The 22507-nt window shown below is 45.6% G+C and overlaps 1 protein-coding gene across 7 annotated transcripts in view; it reads right to left on the bottom strand.

Moving 5' to 3' along the window:
* PLEKHA7 (pleckstrin homology domain containing A7) overlaps positions 1 to 22507 on the bottom strand; it is a 228264-nt gene that overhangs the window by 127184 nt on the left and 78573 nt on the right. The window contains exon 1 of one of the 7 annotated variants that reach the window (XM_055317616.1): positions 18635 to 18908. The exons of the other annotated variants lie outside the window; for them this stretch is intronic. Within the exon in view, the coding sequence (XP_055173591.1) occupies positions 18635 to 18717 (83 nt within the window). The 5' untranslated portion in view covers positions 18718 to 18908. Of the gene's footprint in view, positions 1 to 18634; positions 18909 to 22507 lie in introns of those variants that run through there. 7 annotated transcript variants of the gene reach the window in all.

The raw sequence follows: 22507 nt of genomic DNA, 5'->3' as shown, positions 1-22507 counted from the left end.
GAAGCTATCAGAGCATGACAGGTTTGGATTTTGCGGTCCATTTTGGGGGGCCCTCTTTACAGGCCTGCACTGCCATAGAACATTCTTTACTCCTCCACATTATCACTATTCAAGTCATCTGCAGAACACTCCTTCACTCATGTCTCCTGATTCACTAAGCACAAACAACTGTTGAATGCCTGCTGTATACTCATCCATCAGGCCTACAGCTGCTCCAAACACCAGACTGATTGTTTCAGGGTCAACACTTCTAAATGCTTTGTTTCCTAAGTTGTTCATTATGGTATATTTTAACAGTATAAAACAAACAAACAAAAACTGGTAATCACCCAACTATAGTACCATAAGGGAATGGCTAAACAAAATATGGTGTTTCTACTTGATAGAATACTGCCCGGCCATTAAAAGCAGCATATATGAAGAATCTAAGCTTAGTAACTGTTTATGTTAAATGAAAACCAAGCAGGACCCACACACTGATACAAAATATAACCTCAACTATGTTTAAGAAATGCAAAGGAAAAAAAAAAAAAGAAATGCAAAGGATAAGAATAAAAATAGGCCAAAATGTTAATTCCAAGATTATGAACAATATCTTCTCAGTATACTTCTCTGAATACTCTTGCTCACTGTAGAAAATTTAGAAAATAAAAGCACAAAAAATAAAAATAAGTCATCTGTAACATGTCACCACTGTTACTTACCAATTTGGTATTTTGCTGTCAGACTAAAAATTCACAAATACAGTTTACATATGCTGCTTGCAACAATTTTTTAAATCTTTAAAATGGGAAGGAGGAAGAAATGCTCAGACATACGAATAAGTTAACTGGAAGAGTCAAAATCATATGTACAAAATGACTAAAAGCATATTCTGTAAAGACTTTTCACTGCTTTGTGAAACTGTCAAATTTGTGCCGTGTTATGTATACCTTAATTAAAACAAACGAAATTTTCTCCCACCTCCCCCAAACATCTAGAAAAAATACAGTAAGGTGAAATGAATGCTTTTTTCCTCCTCTATCATCCAATTTTGGAAGTAGTTACACTACCTTGATGGCAAAAAAAATAATTTTAAAAATTCTGTGTTTTCCTCAGTCACCATAATCTAAAGTATCTATTAGCAACTTTCCTTTAAAACAGTCAAGTCCCCTCCAGGCAGCCTTCTTTGCTGCAGAGCCCCAGAGAACAGCAGGACGGAGCCTTCAGGTGAATATCTGCAGGGAGGGCCTTGCAGGAACCCCCAGCCCCACTCCAAGCCTGTGAGCACTTCCTCCAGAGGAGGGCAGGGAAGTAGAAACACATCCATACGTGATGGTACCTCAGTTAAGGCTGGGCAAGAAGGCCTTTGAAATGACTGGCAAGGGAGATTCCTTTGTTTCTTTTCCCCCTAGCTGTCCCTGTATTTCGTCCCCTTGAACATTCTTCCCCAGGCTCCCACTGGAATCTACTGTCATTAGTCTCACAACCCCACCTAAACCTAGAGTTTATAAACACTTCATTTCAAAATGAAGTGTTTCATTTAACACTCCCCCCCCCAAAAAAAAAATTGTGAGACAGGAATCCCTCTACTTTCTAGTTGAGGAAGATGAGGCTCTGGAAGGTGAAGGGCTCCAGGCGGTGGAACCCAGGTTTTCATCTCTAAAGGCTATGCCTCCCTTGACAGCAGATCTCTAGGTTCCAAAGTCAGGGACAGTTCTTCTCATCCAGGCTTTTGGCACAGCCTGAGAGGACGTGTCTGGTGGAGGTGTTGGCTTAGCGGGCTGGATGCCTCCCAGTGGGGGGGATAGCCCTAGAGGGCCAAACAGGTCATGTGACAAACAGCAGATCCTTGAAGGCTTCGACTTCGGCTGGAGAGGAGGATCAGCTGCTGCGGTTCACAATAACCACCTGCACCGGAGTCAGGAACTACAGACCTGGAACAAGCCTAGTCAGAATTTACACACGGGAGGGGTTTAGATCTCAGCTCCCTCTCCTACTCCATGACCGCGAATAAGTTACTTAACTACTTTCCTTATTTACAAAATAGAGATGGTTATAGCGCCCTCTTTGTAGAGATTTTAGGCAGATCAACTGTGGTTTGTTCATAGTGGCAAACACTTCACATGCACCCACCAAACAGCAGCAAGTATAATACTAACAATTAATATCAGCAGTGATGATGGTATTAGAGCACATCACAGCGGGAGAAAATGTATAGCCAAGAGACAGCGTTCAAGGTTACTGAAGAAACAAAAGGACCTTCGGTTTCTCAATCTTTTTCCTCTTCACAAAGACACTGAAGCGCCTTCATGTTCGGTGCCTTTTCCTCTCAAGATGTCCTGCTATAAAGAATCAGTGAAAATCATGTCATGTACTGTGAGAATTCTGATGAATTTCCATCCATAAATTACTGAGCAGAAAGAGATGATTTCACAAGACCTACAAGGCAACATCTAAAGTCAAAGAGAAGGCAGCCATAGCCCTGTGGATATGGAGTGGGGCCTGCTCCCCCCCCACACCAGCCCAGGCGGCAGCGGGGAGCATGCGTGAGTACCGCACCAAAAGCAGCAAACTCCGTCACCTTGACACCCCCACACGTTCCCCCTCTGGGCTCAGTTTCCTTGACTGCAAATAAGTGCTGGACTAGCTGAGCTTTGTTGTGCCCAAGAACCCAGAGACCTTTAATCTCCAAGCTCATCTGCATGCATCTCTGCAGACGGGTGCAGGCTTCACAGCCTGAATTCAAGGCTCATGTACCCATCACCATGCACTTCTCTGGGTGCTGGTGAGGAAAGAAAAGAAGATGGTGCTGGTTTTGATTTTTATAAAATATCTGTCAGCCCTTCAGAAATCTTACCATAAAAAGAAACTATCTCACTGAGCACAGATAATAAACTAACAAATCTTGCAGAGACAATGACACAAAAGAGGTATCACAATGGCCACCAAGAAACAGAAGGTGAAATTTAAAGTGAAAACAGGGAAAAATTAACATGATGGGCAGAAAGATGACAAGGGTCATATATACTTGGCGAAATACAAGTCTTAATTTGCTGTGCTGAGTTCTGCACTTCTGAATTTGAGAAAACCTTCAAGTGTTGGTAATTAGCCTTGGATCTTATCATCGCCACTTAATATATGAGTACTGTTTTAAAAACACTAACACATTCAAGGTGTCACTTAATTCTCACTCACAACAAACATTTCTTTCTATCATAATCAGATGAGGGAAGGGGCTTATAATAAGTTTAAGAGACTTGCCCAAGATCCCACAGCTAGGAAGTTCAGGGCTGGCTGGCAAACCATGGCCTGGTGTCCAAATTCAGTGGTCTTTCCAGGTTTATTTACGCCTTCCTTCTGCAAGCCAAAATGGAGAGGAGGAGACAGCTTATATCCAGCGTGATTTTCATTTATGTGTGTAGCCCAGTACAGTAGCCAAGTTGGGGAGAAGCCAACAATGCATATTTTAAAAGTGAAGTCCCCAAACATAAATGTCGTAGGATGCTATTTGGGAACGTCCCTGACACACAGCTTCTACAGCTAAAGCAGTGGTCTCAACTGGGGTGATTTTGCCCCCAAGGGACATGTGGCAACGTCTAGAGACGTTTTTGATGATCATAACTGGGGGATGTTACCGGCATCCAAGGGTTGTAGAAGCAAGATGTTGCTGAACATTCTATAATGTATAGGATAGCCCCACAACAAAGAATAATCTGGTTCAACAGATGGATGGATGACACTCCATCTTAGCAAACGAGAGGAACAGAAAGATAAACTACACTTTCAAAGAATAAAGCTCTTCACACCTATTAGGAGGTATTAACATTCTGGACTTGGCTTCAGGTTCTTCCAAACTTAGCTCCAAACCTAATTCACTGTGTGATCCCAGGCAAGTCACTTGACCAATCTGTGTCATATTTCCCTTGTAAAACAAGGCAGGAGGTGGGAGAGGAATATTTTTTAACAAAATTATTCTCAAACATTTCTATACCGGATAATGGCCTGGGATTCCAGCTAATAGGCAAAATTCCTAGATTTCATTCTCAGAGAGTCTTCGTTTTTAACAAGCATCCCAGGGGAATCTCTTATAGTTAGTCAAGTACAGTTTGAATAGCATGAGAACTATTTTTAAAAATGAAATAAAATGCTCGTAGCTTTTTCTAAGCAGGATTTGTGAGTCTGAGAAATGAGGCCACCAGCATCCCAGGGGTTAATCTAGAGGCCTCCTTACCTGTAGGACAAGTACGGGGGCTCGCTCTCTCTGGAGCTCCAGCTTCTCTAAGGCCCAGAACCTGGGAGAAGCCCTCCTCACCATAAGACAAGCTAAGGAGCAGCAGAAACTACAAGAACAGCCTCTCAATCTGAGAAGCTGTTCATGGAGCAAGCCCCAGCCTCACACACTCCAGAGAGAGTAGGGAAGGTAATAGGACTTAGGGCAGCCAGACAAATACATTAGCAAACTAGGAGCATAACCATTCTCAAATCACGTAGAGGAACCCACAGGCAAATCCAAATGCAATTAGAGAAAGGGCTCATTCACTCACAGCAATAATTCAGTCCCTTATCAACCCTTCTGGGAAGACACCTCTACAACATTCAAGAGGACATTGCCAGAAGTGAGGCCTTAGGGATCCCAGCCTACAAAAGGTTGAATGGTCACTGCAAGCACCTGCTACTTTGCCCTGTTTGTCCTCTAGACCTGAAATGAAAGCCAGACACTCACAGCCCTGTTCCCCATCCTTCCTTCCTGTGCCCATGCTCCACAAGTTTGAGAAAAGTGAATCCAGGCCCTGGCTAATGAACCAAATATAAACAGATTCATGCCCTGTTTGTACCTTTTTTTTATCTTTAACCTTCGCTAAAGCATCCTCATCCTGTCCAGATCCCCTACTTAATTACCAGGCAGAGCAGCACAGCCAGAGCACACCCTGGTAATAGAGATGCTAGGTGCATCCACGGGGACTTCTCAGCAAGCCAGTACCACACAGGAAAGGACTAACACAATCCTTTCATTTGTCATTTCACCGTTTCTGCTTCCATAAAGGATTTGGAGCGACCCACTATGGTAGATATCACAAGGCTTCTCACACATGTCTTCTCAAAAAGGGAAATTGCTGATAGGACATGGCAGGCATATCTTACTCCTTATTCTAAGAAAGTCACTGGACATTAATAACACTGGACATTAATAAATAACCTGTGGAATGTTTTTAAAATGATGCCAAAGCCTCAACTCAGACCAAATACATCAGAATCTCTGGCACTGAGTCCCAGACATCAATATTTCTTAAAAGCTCCAAAGGGAATTCTAAAGTGCAGCCAGGGATGGCATCCACCAGGCTAAGGTCTCACAGTGGGGACACTAGGCTCCAACTTGCCAACCAAAAGTACCAGTGACGTTTAGCCCCAAAGTAGACTTGGAATAACAATAACAGGGGCCAGAAGAAAAAGCTTACCCTCTTCAAAGGAAAAAAAAAAAAAACTATCGGACACGGAAATTTTAAATGGGGACTGAAGAGCAGAGAAGCAGCTTCCTTACCAAGTGCATAAAACCACTGGGTTTTGCCTCCTAAATGTTTATTTCAATCAAGTGCTAGACCTGTACCAGGAACTGAAAGAAGAAACAGCAAAGTATGAAACCAGGCATCTTGTTTGTGAGCATAGACCTCCTGAAGAGGGAAAACTAGAAGCATGAAGCAGTTCATGTTAAGGCAGGATCCCCTGGTGCTGACTTGCAGGGGAGGGCAAGGAGCCGGAGAAGCTTAGCCAGCCTGGGCTTGGCCCCAGGGATGCTTCGGGCTTCGGGCTCCAGCCTCCTCTGGGCTTCCAGCCACGCTCAGATACTCCCACAGGTGCTGCAGGACTCAATTCCCAGTCTGTTTCCTGTATGATCTGGTCCACCCTGCTGGCCTATTGCCAGCCAGCTCTAAAATGTCTAAGCAAGGAACACAAGGGGCCTCTTACTGCCCGTGAAGTTGCAGCTATATTCATTTCCCTCCAAATTAACATCCTACTGCCCTGTAACAAAGCTGTCAGCTCCCAACAAAGGATGCTGGCTAAGAAAGGTGGCCAAGGTTGTTTGGGCAGAGGGCGCAGCAGCTACTTGATGCCAAGGGTGGGAGGCCCAGGGTAAGACCCTACCCCTCCACTGACAGTTGGCTTTCCCATCACCAGAATGCACTCAGATGCCCCTCCCTGCCTGGCTGTCCGGCCTCACTGCAGTTACCACTTGGCCAATGCGCCTGGGACTGAAACATAATTAATCCCCGCTCTAGCCACATTTCTTTTTTCCCAGAGAATGAATCTGATAGACCTGCAGTGTCAATAAGGGAGCACTGCTCTGAATGCTAATTGCCCCCACAAGTTCTGCAGAGGGCACGGGAGAGGCCAGGAGGCTGGCCCTCACAGCATGGGCACGCTCAGGTTTGGAAACCCTACCTGGCGTTATCGGCAGCAACTCGATGCAAGGGCCGCCCTCCCAGTCGAGACAGCAGTAGCCAGAGACCCTCGAGTTTCCTCCAGGGTAACATAAGGCTGGTGGGCAGAGCCGCGGCGGTCAGGCGGTGGAGGAGACACGAGTGGGCGGCCTACGGATCGTGCACAGCTCTGCTCTGCTCCGCTCCACTGAGGGGAGCCAGCAGAGGGTGACGATTTAAAATGCAGCGGTTGAGATTTAGGTTAGATTCACAGATGAACTTCCTGACAGAAAGGGAAGCACTGGAAAGGCTGACCCATTACTTAAGTTTCACTGGGAGCCACAAGAGGCTGATTGTACTGTCTGCCAGGAAGCAAGTGAGCCGCGGGGAGGCAGCCTTCTTTGCACAATGATCAAGGGTAGGGACCTCACTGGGTTGACCACAGCCACCTAACATGCCATGACTTTCCTGCTTTTTAGTATGAGATAAATAGAACAGTCTGATAATCCTCACCAAAATGCACTTTGAAATGTACTTATTCTTCATTCTGGGAATTCCAGTTCTGAGAATCTAAGAAAGTGGATTAAAAAAAAACAAACCCTCAAATATTTTTATGTATTTTAGGGGAAATACGCATTTATGTATTGTGATGGACACAATCTAAATGCCCAACTATTGAACGGGGAATGATTAAGTAAATTATGGAACATGTACATAATAGTACAGACTATTATGTAGCAAATAAAAATGTTTTTAAGGAATAGGTAATAATCTGGGAAATGCACGTGACATGATTTAATGTTAAGTGAATAAAACATTAAACTGTGCATTTTACACACACACACACAAAAAGGTTATGTGCATTTTGAAAACGAATGGTGGGAAATACACCAGAATGTTAACAGTAATCGTCTCTGAGTGTGGAACTAAACGTTTTTATTTTCCCTACCGGTATTCTCCAGATATTATAAAATCAGCACATTACCTCAATAATCAGAAAATGTAGACATTTAAAAAAAAATGTCTGTTCTCTGACATGCCTCAGCGCCATAAATCCACTTCATCTGCACGGCCATTATTCCCAGAAAGCAAAACGGTGACATTCAATCTTATACTTGGCAAGACAAACATATTTTCACTTCCAAAATGGCTCGGCGTACCCACTGCAGCCACCTGAAAACCACTCGTCACCATTTCCCACTGGAAAGGTCTTCCCCCCTCAAAGGGTCTTCCCCTCTCAAAGATTCATAGGGCTCTCCTTCTGTGGCCAGAGTCTCCCTTCGCATCCAATTACAATATGCCTAAGTGAGTCTGAAAGGTGAGGGGAAAAGGTGGAATCCTGCAAAGAACAGGAATTTATTGGATTAACCCTGAGAAGTCTTGAACTGCCAGATTCAGAGATGGTCACTATTTACTCAATGTCCACTATATGCCAGGAACTGGACAGGATGCTTTCACATACTCTGCCAAGTACGAATCATTAGCCCTTGGTGGCACCTGGTGACTTGGTCAGTTAAGCATCTACCTTTGGCTCAGGCCACGATCCCAGGAGCCAGGGATGAGCCCCGCATTGGGCTCCCTGCTCAGCAACAGTACGCGGCAGGGCTGGGAGTAAAAGCTAACTGCCCAACTCCAAGTCAGGAAAGGTTTATTCCCCAGTCACCTCCAACATGAGCATATTTGCAGGAAACAAGATGCAGAGCACACTGCTTCCTTCTAGACTTATTCTCTCACCCTTGGCACCTGAGACAGGCCACCCACCATTTTTTGCCCACTTTCTGTCCCCACCACTGCTCATGGATACAAACATTCTAACCTCATGTGAACACCTCAGTGACCACCTACTCTGGTCAAATTCCCTAACCTGTCGCATGACCCTTAAGAATGACCCGGTACTGCAAGATGAGGCTCACTAACATGACCCTCTCCGGGGGTGTCTGAAACTCTGATGAGAATATTTGTGAATATTCCTATATTCATAAAGGACAATCTCCTACACACTCACATCTCTGAAGAAGGCAGGCCTATTGTCCCCTTCTGCAGATGGGAACAGGCTGACCTGCCCTAAGTCTAATAAGCAGCAGAGGTAACACTAGAACTCTAGTCCTCTGATTTCTGGCCCAGTGATCTTTCTATCACAGAGGAGGATACTAAGAATTTGGGCTCTGAAGCCTGAAGGCCTAAGATTCGAATCTCAGCCCTGCTACCTACAAACTGTGTCACCCTGGGCCATTACTTAAATCCTAAGTCTCTGGGGCATCTGGGTGGCTCAGTTGTTAAGCATCCAATTCTTAATTTCAGCTCATGTCACCATCTCAGAGTCTCCACTGACATGGAGCCTGCTTAGAATTCTCTCTCTTAAAAAAAAAAAAAAAAAGAATTCTCTCTTCCTCTCCCTCTGCCCCTCCCCCCCAAAACCTAAGTCTCATTTTGCTCCATTGCAACATGAACAAATTACAGTCTCCTCTTTGCACAGTTACTATGAGGATTAAATGGGATAATACATGTAAAAAGAGCTAATGGGTGTTCACAGACCCTGAAGGTATAGCACTTCCATCTTACCGCTCCACTACGCAAGGCCCAGAAACAGGGTTATCAGAGCCCACACCAGCTTAGATGGAACCAGCTTTCTGCTTTACAAGGCCTGGCCAATAGCCTGCACCTAGTTTTCAGATCTTACTGAAATAACTTTGAACATGCTTTTCTCTCTCCAAAAAGGCCCTTCTCTGCCCCACTTCATGACCTAATTCCAACCCTCCATCACTGGCACCTGAGTTCAGCTTATCCAGATAAGTCTTCCCTTATCTGCCCATATTGGCTTAGGTCCTATAGATTCCTGGATTTACAGCCCTATCAGAGGTTCACCACTATTACCCAAATCATCTGTGTACTTGGCTGCCCCCTCCACTAGACTGAGCCCCACTTGAAGGCAGAGACTATGACTACATTCGTTCTTCAATCTTCAGTACCTATCTGTATGGGTTTCCTATTGCAACTCTAATAAATGACAGCAAATTTAGTGGCTTAAACTTAATGGCTTAAGAAATTTATGGTCTTACACTTCTGGAGGTCAGAAGTCCAAAATCAGCTTCATTGGGCAAAAACCACTGTCAGCAGGCTACCAAGGGAGAATCCATCCATTGCCTTTTTCAGTTCCCAAAGGCTACCCACATTACTTGGTTCATGGCCCTGTATCACTCCAACCTGCTAAATACATATTTCCTTCTTTCACTCTCTCTTTAAAATATATATATATATATATATATATATGTATTATTTTTTTTTTTTTACTCATGAGAGACACAGAGAGAGAGAGAGAGGCTGAGACACAGGCAGAGGGAGAAGCAGGCTCCATGCTGGGAGCCCAACACAGGACTTGATCCCGGGTCTCCAGGATCAGGCCTTGGGCTGAAGGCAGCACTAAACCACTGAGCCACCCAGGCTGCCCATACTCTGACTCTCTTATAAGGACCCCTCTGATTACGCTGGGCCAACCCAGAGAAACCAGAATCATCTTATTGCAGGATCCTTCACTTAATTATACCTGCAAAGTCCCTTTTACCATATAAGGTAACATATTCCCAGGTTCTGGGAATTAGAACATGGACATCTTAATTGGGGGGGTGGGAGGAATCATTCAGCCCACCCCACTATCACAGCACCTAGTACACAGCAAATGGGCAATACCTGCCTACTTCATGCAAGAGGCCATGTTCCATGTGAGAAGTAGAATCCTCTCAGCTGGTTGAGGAAAGTCCCAAAGCCTAAACATTCCCCCCCACCCATGGTAGTGAAAATATCCTAAAGGGGCCCTCTCTCCATAACCTGCAACTCCAGATTTCTTCAGCTAACTTGGAAGCAGGCCATGCTTACATCTCCATACCTCCACTCTAGGTAAAAATCTACTAGTTAATGCTCTGAACTCTGAATGTATGGCTGAATGTACGGCTAGATGGCTAGAAAAAGCATTTGGTAATTACCCTTCGCATAGACTGACAGGCACAGTCTATATCTTCCTGGAGCTCACAACCCACATGGCAGCATCACAATATGAACAGAAGCCAAAAGGCAGATAGATAAGAGTTCTATCACTTAACAGCATGAATCAGATTCGATAAATACCACATATTATAAATACGGCACACTCTTTGAAATTCTATCAAAATCAAGCTTTAAATTAGCAGACTAACAGTAAGCAACCTAGCAACCCAACCACATGCATTTCTACTTGAGCCTGGTACCTGAACAAGAAGATGTTGGAACCTCTGAGAAGAGGAGCAGGCCGGGCCCAGGGTTCACTCACCTTACAAAATATGACAGGTGCTAGGAGCTGGCAATGGAAGAATCCCAAGCTGGGATCTGAATCCTAACTCTTTGATCTATCCTGTGTTACCTGGGCTTGTTAATGAACCTCTCTGAGCTTTCTCAATATCCGCACACTGAGCCCAAGTAAAATGCTTACAGGTAGTATATTTCCACGAGGGGATGGTCTTTCCTTTTCATACCCCTTAACTAATAAAGCTAGCAGGGCAAGATAACCCTCCAGGAGAGTGCAAATTGGTGTATATGCATGGTTTCCTTAATGTTCTCCACACATCACCCACACATCACCTCCATGATTCCTACCACTTCCCTGTCCAACCTGTACTTCCACTTTTTTTCCTTTAAATAGACTACATAGACAATAGCTGCCAAATAATTTGATGCTCTAGCTATACTTCTCTTCAAATACACAGGAGAAATTATATACCCATGTATAAAGGTATTAAAATTAAAAACACTCACCCCCTTGGGGGCACCTGGGTGATTCAGTCAGTTAAGTGTCTGCTTTCGCCTCAGGTCACAATTCTGGGATCAAGCCTTGTAGCAGACTCCCTCTCAGCAGGGGGTCTGCTTCTCCCTCCACCTCTCCCCCTCCCCATGCTCACTCTCTGTCTCTCCAATAAGTAAATAAAATCTTAAAAAAAAAAAAATTTCACCCCTATAATATCCGATATGCTTTCACAGTTTGGGAAACTGATGGAAAAACTAAACATTATTACACTATTGATACTAAGAGTGTTTATCAACTAAACACTATTATATGTGCTCAGGTGATTTCCCTTCTGAGACTCAGTTTCTCCAAAACAAGAAACTAAAGAGAATGGACTAGACTACCTTTCCATTTCCTTCCAGTTCCAAGATTCTGAGAGTTATTATCAAATGGTCTGAATAAGCAAAAGAATCTGGGCAGGGATCTTTTTGAAAAGGTAATGAATACCATCCAATATAATTAGAATTATCTGTCTTAAAATCTGAGAGAAGAAAAGGATGAAAGACTGTGCATCTCCTTCATGGGACTTTTTACATCAGTTCTTCATGAGAGAGGGCGCTTGGTTTTGTAATCTCAGCTTGGGTGGTTACTAGTTTTATCACCTTAGGCAAGCCATATCACCTTGTAGTTGTAAAATGGGTAATACCTCCTCCACGAGGCTGTTTGGGGATTAAGTGTGAGTAACGTCTGAGTACCTGGAACAGAGCTGGAGATATCACCGTTTGCTATTACTATTAGGCCTGGACTACCTGGTTTGGTGTACATCTGCCTCTCTACTGAGTTATAAGCCCTCTGAAGGCAGGAACACCCTGTTCATCTTCCTCTCCCCCACAGTGCCCAGCAGCGTTTCACACAAAATAAAAGAACTTGACTTGAATATGTAAGGAACCCACTCTTACAGAAAGAGTTCCTGCTCCAAGACAGGAAACTGAATATTCCCAGAGCTGTACAGATAACAAGCAAAACTTCCCTGATAAAAACAAATGTTCCCTCTTCAAAAAAAAAAAAAAAGAAGAAGAAGAAGAAATTGAGAAATCCACTGAAATGTAAACAGTGCTGTCTTCAGTGCTTGAATCATCATTTCCACCCCCTTCTTCAATCTTCCTTTGTAATATTCTAAATATTCCAAAATATATACATAATAGGAAAAACCTTTAAATTCTTACAAGGATAAATGAGACTGTGTCCCTTGGAGTCAGAGATCCAGAGACGGGGGGGCGGGGGGCGTCCAGTATCCGACATTACATATCTACGTATCTAGCTATCTGACCTCAGGCAAGTCACTCTACTTTCCTAAAATGACAATAACAATACCTCCTCTGACAACATCACCATGCTGCTGTGGGAACCAAGACACCCAGGTCAGGTCCATGCCACGAAAACCCTACCTCTGCTAACTGGAGCTCTAAAACCTCCTGAGCATGCCTGGAACCCTTATCAGTTGGTTTTTCACTTTTCACTCCTCACCAGATCTTTATTCCTTTGTGTCATACCCTCATAAATGTTATTCTTGTCATAAAAAGAGAATAACCCACAAAGCTGGAGCCTTTTCCTTATCCTATAAATGTGCTACAAAAGTAATGAGGATGAATCTTGAGGCTGTGATCATAAGTCTCTGTTAATGAGTACCACCCGTGCTGGGAACACCACCAGCCGTGAGCCCCTATTTTCAGAGGGTGTTTCTTTCTTCCTTTTTTTTTTTTTTTTTTTCCCTAACACATTTAAAACTTGAGACTTTACTCACTGGCAGATACAGTTTGGAGCAGAGGGAAGGAGGCAAAACAGCTAACTAGAACCAACAGAAAGGATGGGACCTTGAAAACTTGGAGCTTAATAGTTGGCTCTAAACCAAACATTTCCCTTGCCTAAAGTCAAAGCAAACTAGCAATCCCTTGGGGTGCTTGGGTGGCTCAGTTAGTTAAGCCTCTGCCTTCGATTCAGGTCATGATCTCAGGGTCCTGGGATCAAGCCCCACATCAGGCTCCCTGCTCAGCAGCGAGTCTGCTTCTGCCTCTTCCTCTCCCTTTGTGATCTCTCTTGTTCTCACTCTCTCTCTAATAAATAAATACAATCTTTAAAAAACAAAAAAACAGAAAATTAAAAATTAAAGTTAAATAAAAATTTAAAAAACCCAACAATCCCTTTCCTTCTTTTTCCACATTCAGTTTGTTTTTATTACACTCAAATCAGGAGATAAAACTATAACACTGTGAGCATCTAAGTGTCAGCCAGCATTGAGGCATGCTAATGTACAATCCCCTTAATACACCTTGCATTACCACCCTAATGTCAACACTGGTCCACTAGCAACCTCATTCTTTTTTTTTTTTTTTTTTAATTTTTTTTTTTTTATTTATTTACGATAGTCATACAGAGAGAGAGAGAGGGGCAGAGACACAGGCAGAGGGAGAAGCAGGCTCCATGCACCGGGAGCCCGACGTGGGATTCGATCCCGGGTCTCCAGGATCGCGCCCTGGGCCAAAGGCAGGCGCCAAACCGCTGCGCCACCCAGGGATCCCTCATTCTTTTTTTTTTTTTAATATTTTATTTATTCCTGAGAGAGAGAGAGAGAGAGAGAGAGAGAGAGGGGCAGAGACACAGGCAGAGGGAGAAGCAGGCTCCATGCAGTGAGCCCAATGCGGAACTCGATCCCAGGTCCCCAGCATCAGGCCCTGGGCTGAAGGTGGCGTTAAACCGCTGAGCCACCAGGACTGCCCTAGCAACCTCATTCTTAAAAGGGACCATTAGGTGAGTGAGCACAAGAGGGTTATCATCCCACACAATGACATTTAAAAGTCACAGCCAAGAAAGTGCTGTGTCTCTAAGCCCCATACAGCCTATGGATGAGGAGCAGAGAAGAAAGGACACCAAAAAAAAAAAAAAAACAAACTGACCAAAAAGGACCTCTTTTATACTCATTTTGCAAACACATCAAGAATTAGCCTAGGATGTTAGAATAGATCAATGGGGAAAAGGCAATGCACAAACATTTGCTGAAACTTTGGTTATTCCTTACTGTGGAAGATAAGTCTTCAGATGTATGACTTCCAGAGGGGGCTGGGTTAGCCAATGATAATTACAATTCCTAACAGCTCAACTTCTTCATCAACTTCCTAATTGACAGGTAGCCCGGGTGGCTCAGGGATTTAGCACTGCCTTCAGCCCAGGGCTTGATCCTGGAGACCCAGGATCCAGTCCTGTGTTTGGCTCCCTGCAAGGAGCCTGCTTTCCCCCTGCCTGTGTCTCTCATGAATAAATAAATAAAATATTTTTTTAAATTCCTAATTGAAAACTGCATCATATATTATTGCAAAAATTAAATAACACATGAAAGCACTTAGAACAGTGTCTGATACACAGTAAATTACCATTTGCACACCACATCACAGTTTAACATACATGATCCCATTTGATCATAAGAACTATGAGAGGCAGGTTTTATTATTCTCATAGGACATTGGCTCAAAGAGATAAATGTGTCTAGAGTTACACAGCTAAAAAGTGCCAGGTATCTGGTTGCTCTTTGGACTAACATTCCATTAATCATGGCTAGACCAGAGATGGTATAGCAAGAGTTTCAGCGTGCCTTTCTAGTTCAACTGTGCTATGTGCCTATAGTCAGGAATTCACAGGTCTCCAAAGCCTCCTTGAATGATCTGAAGCCAGAAAAGAGGTTTGATGTGAAGGTCAGAAAAAACTCTTCGAGGGCAGTTCTCACATCTGACACTACGTAGGAGCCCAGGTATGACTCTGGAGTTAGCAAAAAAAAAAAAAAAAAAAAGGCATTTCTGACATTCACATTTTCTATAAAAAACTCTCCCAGCTGTTGCTCCAAGGATCCTCAGTTACCTTTAATTAATAAAAAATAATAGCTACCAATTAACAAGCACTGTATTAAACCTTTTACAAACATCTCATAATCCTCACAATTATCCTTGGAGGGGCAAGGAGTATTGAACAGAGGTATCCTTACCCCTCTTTAACAGGCAAGGAAACCAAACACCATCTGCCTCAATTAACCCTCATTTTCTTTCCCCTTGCTCCTGGGTACCCACAGGGCCTAGGCCTAAAATACTGGCCTCTTTTCTCTTCAGAGACAGTAAAAAACCTAGGGAGGAATTTTGTGCTTTTGCAAACCAAGACCACAAAGGCTGCCAGGGTCTTTATTGTGTCTTTTGTTTTGATATTATCAGATTCAGAACAAACCTTCAGGGCACCTCTCTCTTAGCCTGGGTACTCTATCCTGCTGTCCATTCCAGGAAAAGGCTCCCTGCTACAGCTGGTGTTGAGGAACACAGTCATAGCCACCATCAACCCTAGTGCCTCCCCTAAGAGGGAAAGACGACGACAAGCCTAGGAGCTGGCATATATAAACAAACTGGTCCTTTTCCCAGGTCACAGGGGCAGTCAGATCCCAGGACAGAGGCCTCTGCTGCTGCTGGACTCACCTCAGCCTGTGTCCAGCAGAGACAGCAGGAATAGGACACATGTGTGTGTGGCGGGGGGAGTCCAAACCAACCCTGCTCAGTCCTCTGACCCTGTCTGCTAACCCCACAATCCCAGGGCCTTTCTGATAATTGCCTCACTTTCCTCACAACCCCTTGACCTCCTACTTGCCTCACAACACTCCCAGGGACCCTACTACCCACCTACTCTTTATAGCCTCACCTTGAGTAGTTTCCCCAGGGAGTGGCCAGGCCATTATCAATGAATATTCAGCCATGACCAGCAGGCCACGAGGTGAGCAGACATTAGAAGGCAGCCATGGGCACACTTCCCATAATAGAAAAAACTTGCTCCTAATCAGGGCTATCTCCAAATCCTCAACTTGCAGAGTGCCAGCAGATCAGCAACAGGGCCCTGCTGGAGAAGGTGGCAGTCTGAAAGCCTGCCACTGAGTATACATAACCACACACCTAGGTGGGAGGACAGGTGGCATGGACTCCCCAGTAACCCGGGTACCAGGGTCAGCCGCCTCCCTAAAGCCAAGCCCTGTCACTCATTTCCTCCCTGGAAGGCTGGAGTGAGATGGAAACTATGTGTCCCTGGGCAGCCATCAGAACAGTCCAGCCCTGGGGGCACCTGGGTGGCTCAGTGGTTGACCGTCTGCCTTTGGCTCAGGTCGTGATCCTGGAGTCCTGGGATTGAGTCTCACATCAGGCTCCCTGCAGGGAGCCTGCTTCTCCCTCTGCCTGTGTCTCTGCCTCTCTCTGTGTGTCTCATGACAAATAAATAAAATCTTAAAAAAAAAAAAAAAAGAAGAAGAAGAGGGAAGAAGGAAGAAAGAAGAAAGAAGAAAGAAGAAAGAAGAGTCCAGCCCTGGAGATCAGAACCACGAGGAAGGTGAATCCAGCAAGCCAAGTGACTGAAGTAGGGAACAGAAAATTGAGGGGAGGAATGTGGGGTACTCCAGCAGCCTGTCTCAGAGAACCTCTGACACAATGCACAGCCTAAATCAGAGTTAAGATCTCCTTCCCTGCACTCCATACCCCCAATAAACCCACTCCCTTTACACACTTTTCAATCCCCTAAGCCCATCCCCCTCCCTACACCTAGCCTCAGAAAGCCCAGCCCCTCTTACACTCCTAAGAGCATCAACTGCCAAGATAGGCTTATCTTCTCATCACACTAACTACAGATCCGTCAACCCCTCAGTTTATAAGACTAAGTACTCTAGCCTCAGCTGACAAGAAAAAAAAAACGGTTTCCCAGGTCTTTAAAGCACAATGCTGCCAGGAGGGCTGAGTTTGGCAACTCTCCATAGGCCCCAGATGGGGCAAAATCTCTTCAGGCTTGCTTCCAACCAGCCCCCTCCAACCTACCTCCCCCAAAGCCAAGCCACATCCACAGCCCTTGATTTAGGCCTGGGCTCTTCCATTCCCACTCAATAGGGGCCCACCCGAAATACCTTGCGAGACTAACCAGTCTTAGAATCCACCTTTTCCTAGCCAAGGAGGAGAGAAACTGAAACCCTCTGAGAGAGGAGCCGCACCCCACCCTCAGCTCTTCCCCACCTTGACCTCCTCCTTCCAGTAGGTGCTGAGGGCACTGAGAGAGACAGGTCAGGTGACCACTGGGTGGACCCTCTTGCCTCCATCCACAGTCCTACAGATCAGGGGCCTGAAAAGACACCCAGAGGCACTTGTTGAGCAAGTGCAGATTTTCAGGTACTAGGGCTGGGGTAAGGCAGGCCTTTCCAGAAAACTTCAGGTGGTCAGCAGAGGACCCATGTCTCACACACCTGGCCTGGAAGCTTCATCAGGAAGCTGCCCTGGGACGAGGGGTGGGCGTGTGGTTGGTTTCAGAAAGCAAAGGAGGAAAGGTAGAGGCTGGTTCCAAAGTAGGAAGGGAAAAAAAAAAAAAAAAAACAGCTGTTCCCTCTCTGCTCTAGGAGGGGTGATGGTGCTGTCCCACTGGCAGGGAAGGGGATCCCTTCCTCCCAAGTGTAGATCACTGGGGAAATACCAGCATCCTTCTCGGCAAACTGGCTGCAATTCCTTGGGCTTAAACCTCAGTGCCAATGCCAAAAAAGGGAAAGAAAAACCTGCAACCCACCAAATCTCATTTCCAGCATAGACACATTAATAATTAACTTGCCTACCCGGGAGCTTGCCGTAGTTGCCATAAAAGATGAGTAATGGCACCGGAGCCCCGGCCCCAAGCCCGCAAGCTTCTGGGCTCGGGGCTGGGACGGGCGCCTGGAACAAAGCCTCCGCATTCCTCTGGGAAGGTGTGTCTGAAACCAGACCTGTCAAACGCTGAGAAGCTGACCCCTTGCCTCCCCCTTAGCTGGCTCCCAGCAACGGGAGTTGGGGGGGGGGGTTAGAAAGGAGGAGGAAAAATCGCCTCTGTCCACTTCTCCCCCACCCCGCACCCCCGGCCGATGGGTGCCCCCAACCACCGCCGATTTCTGGAAGCCAGGAAGCCGAGCTCTCTGCTGAGAGCTAATCATCCTGTTACCATGACCGCAGGCTGTACTTGGAGACCCAATTCTCAAAACAAGGCAGCTCCCTCGATGCCCTTCCCGATGAGTAACCCCCAGCCGGGCGCCCGCCCCAGAAATTCTCTCCCCGAAACTCCCGCGGCGAGCTGCAGCTCCCACGCGGAGGGCCGGCCGGGACGAACCCGCTCCCATCACGCCAGCAGCGCCCAGGCACGAAAGCACCCCCCATGCACCCCCCTACGCACCCCCCATGCAGCCCCCATGCACTCCCATGCAGCCCCCATGCACCCCCCATGCAGCCCCCATGCACTCCCATGCAGCCCCCATGCATCCCCCACGCACTCCCATGCAGCCCCCACGCACCCCCATGCAGCCCCCATGCACTCCCATGCAGCCCCCACGCACCCCCCCGCGCAGCCCCCCGCGCCCTGCCGGCCCCACAGCCCGCAGCCCCCCGAAAGTTGTGGCGCGCGGACACACCTGCAGGCCCCCCGCGTTGGTCCCCGCCAGCCCCCCAGGGCGGCGGGGGGTGCGTCCCCGGGCGGGCAGCGCCCCCGCTCCATGCGCCCGCTCCTCCAGCCGGGGCCGGCCACCGGTCAGCAGCGCATCGCGCGCCCTCCTCGTCCTCGCCTGGGCCTTCCCCGAGCGCCCACACCCACTTGACATCAGCGCGGATCCAGGCACGTGGCGCAGCGCCAGACGGCGGACCCCGGCGGTCCCGAGCGCGCCCCGAGTGCCGCCGCGCCGCCAGGACGGCGCGTCCGAGCGCAGCACATCCCCTCCTTGCAGAGGATGCTGCAAGCGCGAGCGGGGAGGGAGACGGAGACGGAGGCGGGGGAGGGAAAGCGGCGCAGGGGCAGGACCTGCCGCCCAACAGCGGCGCTGCTCTGGCGCCCAGCCAGCCCCCAGCAGACCTCACAGCCGCTGCTGCAAGTGCCCATCGACTGTGAAGACCAGGCGGCAGGTGACCCGGGTTGCTGTTTCCTCCCCGCCAAGGAGAGCCCTGACCTTGAAGTATCTTCCCCAGAATGACTCAAGGAGGCTTCTCTCCAACCACCCCTACCTAAATTGCTGGGACTGATTCTGACAAGCCAGGAATGAATGCTCGGTTGGATTAGGTTACTGACCCCATCATCCGGGAGGCTTCTATAGGGAACCCAGCAAAGCAATCCAGACCCTCTGGCTTGTCTCTATACTAGCAGCCTAACAAGGAGTCTCCTTTTTCTCTTCAAGTCTCAATGCCCTTGGCAATAAGGGACAGTTCTGATTCTGCAGGCAATCAGAAGCAGCACCGCCCAGCAACCACACACACTTCCACTTCACACATTAGCATCCATCCAAATAATCAAACATTCAAGCATTTATTAATGCTTGGGCCAGGAGCAACAGAAGATAAACAACATTCAACAGTCACAGAACATATAGCCCAGTCAGGGAGAGAGATATTAAGTACAGCGTAAATTATAATTGTGACAAGGGTATTAAAGGTAAGAGGTGCTATGGGAATGCACACAGGGACCCTAAACTATCTTGGCAGTCAAGAAAGACTTCCCTGAGGAAGTGGCATTTGAGACACTGAGGCATGAAGAGAAGTTAGAAGTTATGGAAGGGGAAGAAGGAAAGTTCAGGCAAAAACCTTGGTTATCAAAGTGCAAGTTCACTCTAGTCACAGGTGGAGATGTTCAAGCAGAAGTGAACTGCCATGCTGGAAACACCTGGATCTTCACCCAGGAGGGGTATGGGGCAGCTCATAGGCTCTGGAAGAAAGCCTGGCCACCTATCCAAAGAGGACCCTATAACTGCTTTTCGTCTCCTAGACCATGATGACCAAACTCAACAAAAGAACTCTGAATAGGCAGTCGAGAGCCTTTACGTCTAGCTTCAACTCTATCATCAATTTGCTGTGCAGCTCTACAGAAATCCTTTTTACTCTCTGGTTTCAGTTTCTGTAAGGTGAAGTGCTAGATTAAGACAGTGTTTCTCCATTTTTTTTTTTAAGATTTTATTTACGAATTCACAAGAGACTCAGAGAAAAAGGCAGAGACGTAGGCAGAGGGAGAAGCAGGCTCCCTGCGGGGAGCCCGATGAGGACTTGATCCAGACCCCAGGATCATAGAAGGCAGACGCTCAACCACTGAGCCACCAGGCGTCCCTCCATTTATCTTTCAAAAACCATATTCCCTTTTGGATAAATTTACAAATATCATTACTGTTCTGTAGCATCTATAATGACAAGACATCAAATCATTTTCCAAATCAAAAATTAAGATATTAAATATGCTTTTAAAACTACATATGCCCTTCCACAATAGTCAAAATATGGAAAGAGTACAGATGTCCATTGACAGATGAATGGATAAAGAAGATGGGGTATACACACACACACACACACACACACACACACACAATGGAATATTACTCAGCCATCAAAAATGAAATCTTTTTTTAAAGGTTTTTTTTTTAAAAGATGTATTTATTTATGATAGACAGAGAGAGAGAGAGAGGTAGAGACACAGGAGGAGGGAGAAACAGGCTCCATGCCGGGAGCCTGATGTGGGATTCGATCCCGGGACTCCAGGATCGTGCCCTGGGCCAAAGGCAGGCGCCAAACCGCTGAGCCACCCAGGGATCCCCAAAAATGAAATCTTACCATTTTCAACAACATGGATGGAACTGGAAGGGATTATGCTAAGCTAAATAAGTCAATCAGAGAAAGCCAATTATATAATTTCACTCATGTGGGATTTAAGAAATAAAAGAGGATCATAGGGGAAGGGAGGGAAAAATAAAATAAGTTGAAATCAGACAGGGAGACAAACAATAAGAGATCCTTAATCATAGCAAACAAAGGATTGGGGGAGGGGAGGGGGATGTAGGAGGATGGGGTAACTGGGTGATGGGCATTAAGGAGGGCACATGATTTAATGAGCACTGGGTGTTCTATGCAACTGATGAATCACTGAACTACCTCTGAAACTAATAATACACTATATGTTAATTAAAAATTTTTAAAACTATATATGCCCTTTAAATATTAAAATTCTCTCTTTAGATATCTACTGAAGACTTGGAGGCAAGAGTAAAGAAATGGTCTCCAAGCTCACCCTTTCCCAGTTATGTGTCCCTTTCCCTCCCTCGCATGAACCTGCCCACCAGCACTTATCATCTGTAGCCTCATTTTGTTTATTCTTTTCAGGATAAATTGACCACGCAATGAAGAGAAGCCCTGGGTCATCCAAAAAAGGGGAAAAAAAAAAAAAAGGCGTGCTGTGGAAAACTCTTCTGAATGATAATCTCCAGTGATACTGGGAAACAGACACTTTGATGGAAGCATACAATGTTCCTGGGGACAACTGAGCGATGAATTAAAAGACTTAAAAATGTTCATATCCTTTGAACCATCAATTCCACAGCTAAGAATTTATCCTCAAGACATAATTATGGATGAACACAAAGATTTATCCACAAGGATGTTCACTTCACCATTTTTAGAACAAATAATTGGAAATAAACTGTACAAGAGATTGGTTAATAAGCATCTTTACAATTGCATATACACATGCAACTTTAAAATGCTATATGGAATATTTACTGTTGAATTAAACAAATGTTATAAAACAAACGATCCCAATTGTGTGTGTGTGTGTGTGTGTGTGTGTGTGTGTGTGTGTGTATGCGCGCGCACATGTGTGTGAGTTTGGGAGCAGGGTGGTTAAGTACCTATGGTGGAGCTGCACTATGTTTTCTTCACTGATTGACTCAGAACCTAAACCCTGGAGCAAGATGTGATGCCACTATAGCATATCTCCTCACAAGTAAATCTATTAACCCATAACTTACAAAAGCTTAATATTAAAACAGAATGAAATAAACCTTACAGGCAGGCAGGAACACAATTCAGTTCTCCACTACCATCTACTCACCATTAAGGATTTGTTAATAAACTTATAAAGGTAGATGGGTTTTTTTTCTCCCAGATTTTTCATTTCATATAGATTTTTCAGTTGTCCTTGAGTCTAGTTCAGTGGTTTCCAAACTTTAGAGAGCATAAGAATTACTGTCCAGGGTGGTTTAGAGTAATTCTGACTTTATGAGATTTTTTTCCCCTTACATTCTGAATTTAGAACCTAATCACTGTATGAAAGCAAAAACGATGACTGGGAGGATATTTACCAAAATATTAACAACATTAGAATTACAGTTGATTTTTATTTCCTTCCTTAGGATTTTCTGTTTTCCAAGTTGTCTGACAAGAAACATATTTTTAATCAGAAAATAAAATGTTGCCTAAAAATAAGTGAGTTAAAAACTCTCCAAAAGATAACAAGAACCTAGGCTTTGACTTTAAGAGGG

The sequence above is a fragment of the Nyctereutes procyonoides genome, unplaced genomic scaffold (assembly GCF_905146905.1).
Source record: "Nyctereutes procyonoides isolate TBG_1078 unplaced genomic scaffold, NYPRO_anot_genome, whole genome shotgun sequence".
Taxonomy (NCBI): Eukaryota; Metazoa; Chordata; class Mammalia; order Carnivora; family Canidae; genus Nyctereutes; species Nyctereutes procyonoides.
The sequence above is the reverse complement of the archived record's forward strand: the minus strand, read 5'-3'. Positions and strand labels throughout refer to the sequence as shown.